Below are 11,483 nucleotides of genomic sequence, written 5' to 3' on the forward strand. Positions count from 1 at the left end.
TTTTAAATTTTACATTCTAACCCAACTCAACCCACTAGCTTTATGCAATAAAGTACAATATTGAGTAGTTTTGGCACTGCTTTCTATGTGCTTTCTCTGTTTCCCCTTTCTTCTTGGCAAGGCAGTCATCATTATTTTCCCGGGTCACCCTACGCTTGTTAGGAATCATGTTAACAGGCAGTGTGCATGATCAGCTATCATAGGTGGCTGGGGAGGCTTGTCCAATTATCTATGCCCTCACACACACACACACACACACACACACACACACACACACACACACACATTCCAGTGGATCTTGCTTTCAGGCAGCAAATACACACTTTTAAGCACAGTTTTACTACTTAACTAAACGGTTGTGTAGGGCTCTCTGCAACTGTATCGCTTAGGATCATTTCTCGATCTCGGAAGCGTTTGAGCTGATTGGCATGCTGAGTGTTTGATGGCTATGACTAATTGCTCTTTTCAGCTTCGCAAATGTACACAGGAACACAGATGAATCTAAGACCTGCTTCAGTTTAGTTTTGTAATTTTTCACTGTGAAATTCCAACACTGTTAAGTTACATTTTTAGGATGAGGAATAATAGTAGTTTCAAAAGATGTAGTTTATGTACATTTACATGCATGCATTTGGCAAACGCTTTTTTGTGCTCCCAGGTTGTTTTAACCCAGTTCCTAGGTTGTTTCAACCCACTATTGAGCAACAAAAACCCAACAATTAGGTTGTTTCAACCCATGGTTGAGTAACAACAACTTAGCAATAAGCAGTGTGTTGTTTCCGATATTGTGTTTAAACAATTTTAAAATAATTGTTCCTCTTTAGTTTGTTCCATTCAGAGACTACATAGACCGCACTGGAAACCACATACTCAGCATGGCCCGCCTGGCCAAAGACGTTCTGGCTGAGATCCCAGACCAGTTTCTCTCTTACATGAGGACCAGAGGCATCAAGCCATCCCCAGCTCCCCCTCCGTACACACCCCCAGGACAACCACTGCAAACTCAGATCTGAACGGGGCCCAGGAGCGAGCCTTGCTGTATCTCAGTATCTCTTTCTCAATCACTCAGTGATCTGAAGGTTCCCTCAGCTCTATCTGTTCCTTTTCTCTTTGCACTATGATGGCTAAAAGATGGACATTGTGGTTAGACAGGGATCTGAGGACAGGTTTACCTCTGTTATAGGCGTTCTGTCTCACAATGTCTTACTCCTTCTCTCTGTGTCTCTCAACGCCTGGCTAGCTCATTTCTGAGGGCCATGGTAGAATGAATATTTGGTTCTAGCTCACTTAAGAAATGAAAGCTAAAGGTGAATAAAGTGAAGGAACGACTAACATATTGAGCTGACAGTGTCGCGCCCTGTCTCACAACAGCTGAACAGCTTCCTCTTCCTCCGACTGGAAAGATTAATCAATCGCCAGTTGCAAACTGACTGTTGTAAATAACTTTTGAAGTAGGTTTCTTCCGTCATTTCGTATCTCTTCCTAGCTCTGTTCTCTGAACTCTCACTCAGTGTTTACATGTCAATGATTTTCTTACTGTTGAATCGAACTTTTATAAGCGTAACTTCTCAACATGAATCGCCGTAGAAATCCTTGCTGCGTGTAATATTTGCCATGCCTGTCAGGTCGCAGCGGCTGTTGTCGCCGCAGAAAACCACATTTCTTGCATGGAAATGGTGTGCTCAGGCATGAGATGCATGTTTTGAAATGTTCACTTTATTTGGCCTTTTCTCTCTTTCATGATTTCGTTATAAACCATTCACCTTTTCATTTTACATTTGATTTCTCCTATATATTCTTTCGTTTGAATTATTTTTGCCCTGAAACAAGTGCAATATATGGGCAACTCATTCTGTAAAGTGAACCTCATGTGATACATTGTACTTTTTTGCTGTTAAACCTGAGCAGCCGCTCTAAAATAAGAGCCCAGTGGTCAAAAACACAGATGCCATTATTTCCTGTCTTAAAACATCGATATCGTATTGATGTTGTGTCATTTTCTCCTGGTTTGAAGATGTTTTGTTTATATTTAATCATAACCTTGTAGAGTTCCCCAAAGATAGTGAAGAAAAAGCACAAAGCTAGTTAGGAAATCCTCATTTCAGGATTGTGAATATGTCTAGATTTTTCCTTGAGTGTTGAAACCAGATGTGCAGATGTGTCCATTTATTTACAAACGTTTTGTAAAGATATTTTTGATATTTTATTATTTTAGAAATGTGCTGCTATTATCAGGAAACCCAAACCAATTTTGGGCATAAAGTCTTCAAAATATATTTTTTTTTTCTCTATTTACCCATCTCATTTGTATTTGTGGGTATTTGTGACAAAGGTGTGGTTCCACCACATGTACACTAGTGTTCAAAAATGTTGTGTCACTTGACTGTAATGCACATTTATACATTTGGTAGACACCTCTTCTCTAAAGCATTTTTAATTATTTCGTAATATTTTAATAATTTAATAATTTGTTACTTATTATCATGGATCACAAGATATTACAGGCCATAACAATAAAATAATTTTTGTGCAAAGTGTCATTTATAGCTTAAAATCCTGATTTTCTATTTTTTTTATTAGTCAATATCAATTATGTTACTGTCAAACTATGACACCAGGGTAGAGTAACAGTTGACAGTCATGTATGTGTTTGTGAGAGACAGAGAGAGTGTGAGTGTTTCTCTGTGTATGAATGCAAGTTTTGTGACATTGTGTCAACACTGTTACTCTTCCTTGGTAACATAATTTGACAGTAACAGAATTGGCACTATTTCAGACAACAGGAAATCATAATTTGGTGATTCAATAGTTTTGGTCAGTTTGCTTTTGTTTTAAATTGTGGGAAATTACAAATAAAGAAAAAGTGACCCTAAACTTTTGAATATATAGACACTGAAATGTAGAATAACAAAACAATTGACATCAGCTTAGTTGTCAGCTTTTATATATGAAACCTGATAAATAAATTTGGACTGTCCTCCAAAAATAACAATATCAAAGTTTGTTTGTGCAAGCAGCTTATTACGACATACAGTAACGTTTTAGGGATAAGCGCCCTCTAGTGGCCAGCAGCTTATTACAATCTGTGGTTACGTTTCAAGGTTGGTTGCCGTACACTGTGTCAAATTTCCTAAATATTATGGTTTTAAAGATATTTTGAAGAATCTAACACCATCCCTACCCTAAACCCAACCACTTTTGGGCCAGTAAAAGTACAGTATAGTCACATGTTTTTATTGCATAAATTGAGCAATAAACAACAGTATAAAAGTATCACAAACAACTCACGTTGCAAACCTTGCGAATTGAAGCCATAAGATCACTTTATATGAACATTAACCGGAACATTAGTCGTAATGATCGTTCACGAGACACACGACAGTCAATGCTATTTCACAATCAAAGATGATGTATCGCTTCTTCTGGCAGCAGTTTTTGAACGAGTGTCTGTCCGGATTTGAGATTTACATCAGATACTGATCGCTTTTGTGTCCTTGGTACACTTGGAATATTTGTACTTTTTGAAAAGTGACTGTTTTGTATGCCATTTTAATATTATATCATGGGTGTCGGAAGCAAAAATGTGGGTGGGTCCAAAACATTTTCTGGAGTAGAGGCCATTTTCTTGTATTGTGGTGCCTTTTAATTAAATAATTGCTTTTATAGCCTAAAACAGTGGTCTCCAACAAGGTGCCCAGGGGCACCAAGTTTCCCGCACAAAGTCTTTTTATATTAGCTTGGCTTCTTTTATGTATGTAAACATAAAAAAAATGACAAAAACATACCAACAAGTAAAATCAAAGTAAAATTATGTAAACCAATAAAAGTTTTGAGTAGACCATATCAAAAAAGTAGCCCTTCAAAAAGATTGGAGACCCCTGGTCTTAAAGCTTTGTTTACCTTGTTGTGTCGCAGGAGTGCAGCAGGCTCAAGTAGTGAAAACACGAAATGGAGTTTAATTATATGGACTCTAAATTAGGGTGACCATACGTGCCATTCTTCCCGGACGCATCCCGTCCAGGATTTCGGTGCGTCTTCCGGAAGTCGTATTTGTTGACCGCATACGCCATTCAGTTAAAAACATAAGATATACAATCGTAGTTTCATTCTTACCTTAAAATGTAACGGTTGCTTTTCGAATACGACTTCCGGAAGACGAACACAAAATCCTGGACGGGATGCGTCCGGGAAGAATGGCACGTATGGTCACCCTACTCTAAATGAGCCAAATGGAATGGATTTGAGGAAGCAGCAGCATGGATGTCATGGCTTAAGTTTCATTTATAATGGCATTCCTCTAGTGGAATAAATTTGACTGACAGCGCTCTGACAAGTAAACAGAGAAATGCTCCAAATTAGAGAAAAAGTGATTGGGTCCAATAGAGACAGAGCGCAGCGCGTCATAACCTGAAAACCACGCCCAACGGGGGGAAATCAATCCATCCGTCTCCATTGACTTTGTATTGCGAGAGGCTGCCTCCTTGTCATTTTTGGCTTATAACAAAAAAAACATCATAATGCCTAAAAGCTGCTGTATGACAGGATGTACAGCTAACAAGCCAAAAAACGCTTAGGTTACTCACGTAACCCCGGTTCCCTGAAATAACGGGAACGAAGCATTGCGTCAGTTAGCTGACGCTATGGGGGAAACTCCTGTTTACTCCGTGACTGAAGCCTATTGGTTAACGTCTGTACAAAGTACAGACCAATGACGTTTGAACCCGCGCGCGGGAGGAACGCGTCCCTATATTAGCGCGGTTCAATCGTCAGGAGCTCATTATTATTCGACTGAAGCGCGCAGCCGAATAACACTCGCTGCGTAGACGTTTGTAGCACGGCAAGAGACGCAATGCTTCGTTCCCGTTATTTCAGGGAACCGGGGTTACGTGAGTAACCTAAGCGTTCCCTTTCAATACGGTTCACTTCGCATTGCGTCAGTTAGCTGACGCTATGGGGGAACGTAATCCCATCACGCCGTGCATACACAACGTACTGAAGTGCCTTACCGGAGAGACACTGCGTGTGGCCCTATACCCGGCATATTCACAGCTTTAAAGCAAATGTGTAAGCACCATATAAATTGTTGACGCGCACACGGTGGGGTTTTAAACGCACCGGGGGCACATAACATAGCACAAGACGGCGAGGTACGCGCCGCGGCTATGCGAGATAAGTAAATTCAGAGTCACGTTGGTGAGCTCGCTGAGCGCACCGTGGTGTACACATAAAACGCATGAGCGTGCATGATTGAGCCGAGAGAACCTGCGCTCGTAGGGCAGGGACGTCTAAGCTGTACAATCTGACAACGTAGACGGCGAAGACCAGCCGGCCGCGTAGCAGATATTAAATATAGATATAGATACCCCTGTAGACCAAGTTCATGAAGAAGCCAAACTCGCACAGAGTGGGCTCTATATAGGACATAGCTCATAGAGGGGCGTGAGCCAGTGCGATGGTTTCAACGATCCATCTAAATAACCACTGTTAGCAACAGACATACGTAGTGAGTGATCTGCGAAGCTCACGAACGGCCGATCTGACTATAATATGCGGCAGAACGGTTCGTAGCGTGGGATTATACAGATACCACAATAGTGTGAACCCCGGTGCACCCTCGAGCGCATCGGGATGCATATAGGTAGTATTATAGTGCACAGATCGGTGAGCTTTCCAAGCGCGCCGTAAATGTGTATTGACTATAAATTGCACGGGCACAGGTGAACACTTGAATACATCGTGAATGCATATAGATGAATCAGAGTGTTATAATGCACAGGCCGGCAAGATTCTCGAGCGCGCCGTCATGTGTTCTGATAATAAATTGTGCGCACACGGGTGAACTCTTCAGTGCACCGTGAATGCGTATAGATAAATCAGTGCACAAAACGCGCCGTGAATGTGTACAGATATGATTGATGAACGTAACGGTGGGCACCCAACGCACCGTGAACGTACACAGATGAACAACAATGTATGTGTCACAAAGCATAACACAGCTGTGTATACAGGTGAGCTTTCCCAAGCGCATCTTATTGTATACCAAAATGTTATAGCGTGTACATGTGAGCTTCTCTAAGCGCACGGTGGACGCATATAATTAAAACCCATATCGTGCATACAGGTGAGCTAATGGGCGCACCTTTAATGCAACAAACCTCAGTAGTGCGCGAAGCAGGGATGTCGAAGCTGTAAACTGACAACGTGGACGGCGGGGACCAGCCGGCCGTGTCACAATTGTCAAATGAGAAACCTCTAAGACCATGCCCATGCTCTAAGACAAGTGAGCATAATTGTCACGGGAGGTGATAACGTCAACGATCCATAAATAGCCTGTATTGACAGGTGCTCTAGTGAGTGATCTGTGACGCAGATAAACAGCTGATCGTCTGATGTACGTCAGACGTATGTGTCATACAGGACCTTGGACAGTTCCAGAGCGCTGTGCCTCGGGCACCGTCCGCATCTGAGAAATGACAGGCTTATGAATAAAGTGAATGGCCAGCGTAAAAGCATGGTTCGCTGTTACCGCCGCCGTCCGCATCTGAGAGATGACAGGCTTGTGAATTAAATGAATGGTCGGTCGTAAAAGCGTGGTTCGCTGTTATCACGGCCACATAGATATAGGTAGGGGAGAGAGCCGCCGTGCCTCTGTAGTGAGGAGAAAAGTGTTCCACCGGCGATTCGCGGGGGGTTTTGACTTTCAAATGTCACTAGACAGAATGGATCAGACTTTGCATAAGGACGCCTCGTGAAAGGGGTCCTAGCAGCTTGTGTCAATGTGTCATAAGGCACGTAATGTAGGTCGTGTCCCACGGATGCCATCTCCGCACGCCCATCGTAATGGGTTAATATTGGTAGTTTAAGCATGAGATGCGTATCACTCTGATTGAACATAGCTTATAAAGCGATGCAATGAGTTTATAAAGGAGATGACTCGTCAGCTTGTTCAGGGGGCGAGATCTCAGTCTGGTTCGGTAAATAATGAAACCACCGTAGATTGCCCGACCGCATTATCACAATAACACGGTCGAGAGTGCTGCAGTGCTAAATCATCCTCATAATGTACCGTATTCACAGTACAAGGTGATTTATATGAGACAAACGGCGTTCCACGCGCCGAAGGCTGATTGCCGTCGTAAAGCGTGTTCAACCCACAGCAAATGCTGGGCTAGCTCGTAATGACAGCACTTCATGCAGCCGTGTGTAACTTAAGCAAGCTTCCCGGCCGTCAGCTCGGGGCGGGACCTTTGCTTAGTCAAACTGAAGTGGACTTATGAACAGAATGCCACGATATTCAGCTTTCTGAGGCTCGTTAGAGGGGTACGTGTGCCCGTCTTAAACGAGATGCCGCGCGCGTCTGACTGTGCGCGCGCTTTAAGCTTTGAAACTTATTGTGGCGGGTAGCAAGCTCACTTGAGGTTGATATTACCCTTAATATTTCCGAGTATTGGAGCGGAGGTGTGAGCGTCTTCGGATCCGCTAATATAAATCAGCTATATGGCCGAAAAACGTCATAAACCGCTTGGCTGTAAGCCTTTGAGTGGCCGTCCGGAGAGGGCGCGATTCAAACGCTTGGAGCCATGCAAAAGTCTGAGGCTGTCCTTCCTCTAGGAAGAGAGAATAACAGCCGTAAGACCGTGCTCGTTTGCGCCATCAGCATCGTAGCGGAGAAACTGAGGTGGGCTGCGAGCGAATTTGGCAGAAAGGTGTTAGAGACACCGTACAGTCGTGGGGTGTCAATACACAGTATATGGCCAAACCGGGGTCTTTTCGGCTAGCGTCGATAGAATTATGGACAGCGGACCGTGTGTGCGTATTACTGATTGCTTGTCAGTAAGGCGATAAAGTGATTAGAGACACCGTACAACCGTGGGTGTCAATACACAGTATAGTAAGCACGGAAATTACTCTTTTTAGAGGAATTAAATACCGTTCGCCACTATAGTGAGGTCGCATAGCCGACAGTATTACACAGTATGTTTGGATAAACAGCACACAGAAAACATTACAGGGCAGTCCAGCCGAGGCGCGACATAACCCCTTTTCTCCCAGACAGTTTCGTTCTCTGTTGATGCAGCTGTGCTGCGGAGACCAGAGCTCAGCCGTTCAGGTGCACAAGCCTCAGTAGTGACGGTGACCGAACGGCTCACGGAGCAGAGCAGTATGTCTAGGTGGTTTAATGTCAGACTGAACCCATCGCAGAGAGGAAGTCTGCCGTGAGGCCCGCGGTTTTGCCGTTTATTAAAAGGGCAGAAAAACCGGGTATATATATATAAGAATGTACCAATATTCAGCGCACTGATATAGGACGGGACTGAATAAAGGGAGGTATTCGGGCCTCAGTATATTATAAACAAATTCGTTCTGCCTCTGATTCCGTCTAAACCAGAGAGAAATTACCAGGCAGACGAAAAATGAGCTATCTGAAGTGAGATCGGCTCAGGCCAGTAAAGCTCTATAATAAGTGTTTTAGCGCTCCAATAGAGGCGTGTCCGCCTTATCGAGCAGACGAATGAGATCGTGCCGCTCCAGGAGGGGAGGGGCATGAAGCTCTCTTATAATGAGTGTTCTTGGTGCTCCAATAGCGGCGAATCGGCCCTATCGAGCAGACGAATGAGATCGCGCCGCTCCAGAGGGGAGGGGCATGAAGCTCTGTAATCGTTGAACACTGGACAGCTGCATTTAGAGGCAGCGAGCCGTAATACCGCGTGCTAGCTAAGCCGTTAAGAGACCTCACCACTGTGGGGAAAGGAGCGAGGGACTCCGCGAGCGTGGAGCACGAGTGGCTGTGCTATGACAGAGACAGGGGCAGACCGCCCGTGTTTGCTTGTCGTATGCATCTATCAGGTCTACGGTTCCCCGCTTGTTCATCTCAACAAGAGAGGAACGGCAGAGGGGAGCAGCAACCCAGACAGAACAGCCATGCGTCGTGACGGTATCACCCGATGCACTCGGGGGATTAATATATGTGCCAGAGATCTCGCCACTGAATTTGAGAGGAGCGAAGGGACTCTGTAAGCATGAACGGTTGCGGTGTGACAGAACACAGGGGGGGTTAGTCCGTGTGTGCTTGTCTATGCATCCATCTAGTCTCATGGCTCGCCGTGTGTTCATCCCGGCGAGAGAGGAACAGCAGGGGGAGCACGAAACATGGATAAGACAACCAAAGCATAAGCGCGGTCCCGGCGTGGGAGGTGCCAGACCGGTAACGCGCTCGGAGGAAATTCATAGCAGAGAGGCTCCCCGAGCCGCTGTGCTGGACGCTATTACAACAGCGCCTGCTCTTTTAGCTTATAGCTTTATATTAAAAATATTGATCTTACCGGGCGGCCGCAGGGGAGACCTCGACAGGCGTGTCCGCTGCACAGGGCTCGTACCACGGCAAGCGAAGGCTATCTTCGGTTCTCGGCCGGAAAGCGGCAGGGGAAGACGCTAGACCTGGACTCTGCTATCTTCGGTTCTCAGCCGGAAAACGGCAGGGGAAGACGCTAGGCCTGGACTCCGCTGCAGGGCTTTTGTCAACGGCGAGGTAAGGCTTCTTCTTTTCTTCGGAGCAGCGAGAGGTTCGCGCTGAAGGAGAAAATAAAGAGCTCCTGACGATTGAACCGCGCTAATATAGGGACGCGTTCCTCCCGCGCGCGGGTTCAAACGTCATTGGTCTGTACTTTGTACAGACGTTAACCAATAGGCTTCAGTCACGGAGTAAACAGGAGTTTCCCCCATAGCGTCAGCTAACTGACGCAATGCGAAGTGAACCGTATTGAAAGGGAACCCAGAAATAAGTTTTTATAAGCTGTCGACCCCAAAATAATAGCGTTTAAAGACACAAAAGTGTAAACAGGCAACTTTTCATAGTACTACTGTTAATAGAACTGCGTCAGTAGGAGGAACATAGTCGGTGATCCACTTTTTTCTCTTTAAATGCTGAGTTTTACAGCTCAACATCTTATAAAAACTTATTTTTGGGTTTTTTGGTTTGTTAGCTGTACATATTGTCACACAGCAGCTTTTAGGCATTATTCTGTTTTTTGTTATAAGCCAGAAATGACAAGGAGGCAGCCTCTCGCAATACAAAGTCAATGGAGACGGTTGGATTGTTTCCCTCCCACAGTGGGCGTGGTTTTCAAATTTGCATAACTGCGCTCTGTCTCTATGCCATGGGTCTTAAAAAGTGGGTGGGTCTTGTCTCCCCACATATAATGGTTCCGACGATCATGTATTATATAATAAATATATTGGTATGGTATAGGTCAAAATGCCCAAATAATCATAACATATCCCAATAAATGTCATCATAGCAAAATTATACCTCAATATATTTCATAGATGTTTCATCTGCTGCCGGTAGATGTGCTAATTTTGCTTATTTAACACATCTTTTGGTCGTATTTAGGGAGTTGACAAACAACCTAAACAATCGGATTGGAGGATAGGTTTTTAAAGTGTCTACCAAAACATAGAAATGTGTGTTTAAAAATGTAAAATACATGAATACATATGAATACCAATGAGATCTCTCTGTCTTACTACATAGCCTAGAACAAAACTGGAAAATGGAAACACTGGTTTCAGATGTCTTTGTGATTTTTTTTTTGTAAGAAAGAAAATCATAATGACTATTGAGCCACTATGATTCACTTTATTGAGCAGAAGTTGTTTTTATATTGTACAACATTGTTGAGTGTCTACATTTTTTTTTTTCTTAACAATATCTTATTATTATCGCACATTTTCCGCCTTTATCATCTTATTTTTATATAATTATGCCAACAGTTACTTTTGTGCTAAAACATCCTCAAACAGCAAATGTGAATCTTCTAGTATGTAGCAGATTAAAAGATTTTTTTACAGAGCACTATTGTGCTGAAATATTTTGGGTAACAGCCTCATGTTGAAGATGAGCATTCCCTTAGTCTGCCGGTTTGGATTGATCTTTCATATGTTTCATAAATATCATGAAATATAAACATATACAGTGGCCTTAAACATTGGCACAAAAATATTTAACACTTTCTAGTTGATAATTGCAAAGATATCGCAAAAATAGCTCACAAAAACGTACACATCTTTTTGTAATGAATATCAGGGGCTTGTTGATATTTACTGCAATAACATTCCTTCATACTTAAACATGGCTCAAATATTGAAAACCCTATGTGGCCACTGTATATTTGTAAAGAATTAACATTCATATTGGTTAGTGTGAAAATAAACCATTGCACGACAATAACACTTATTATAACAAATGAGTTATGCTATATTACATTTTTATAATATTATGTTATTGTTGTTGTTAAAATATCATGTTCATATACAGTAGTTCAAATATACTTTTTTATTTTATCTATTTTTTTTATATAGTCATGTTGATGTCATAAAAAACTCAAATCTGGTTAAAGAATGATTTACATCTTAGAAATAATGTAAGCTTAATACTAAATCCACAATAATAAAATATACTTTTCCTTGACAAGAACTTTGAT

General features: G+C 42.9%; 1 protein-coding gene across 1 annotated transcript in view; it reads left to right on the forward strand.

The window, feature by feature from the left end:
- Nucleotides 1–2,540, forward strand: part of LOC135760685 (copine-8) — a 133,763-nt gene extending 131,223 nt beyond the window's left edge. The window contains exon 20 of the mRNA XM_065274782.1: nt 825–2,540. Coding sequence (XP_065130854.1) covers nt 825–1,013 — 189 coding nt within the window. The 3' untranslated portion in view covers nt 1,014–2,540. The remainder of the gene's footprint in view (nt 1–824) is intronic.
- Nucleotides 2,541–11,483: the final 8,943 nt, after the last annotated feature.

The sequence above is a fragment of the Paramisgurnus dabryanus genome, chromosome 1 (genome assembly GCF_030506205.2).
Source record: "Paramisgurnus dabryanus chromosome 1, PD_genome_1.1, whole genome shotgun sequence".
NCBI lineage: Eukaryota > Metazoa > Chordata > Actinopteri > Cypriniformes > Cobitidae > Paramisgurnus > Paramisgurnus dabryanus.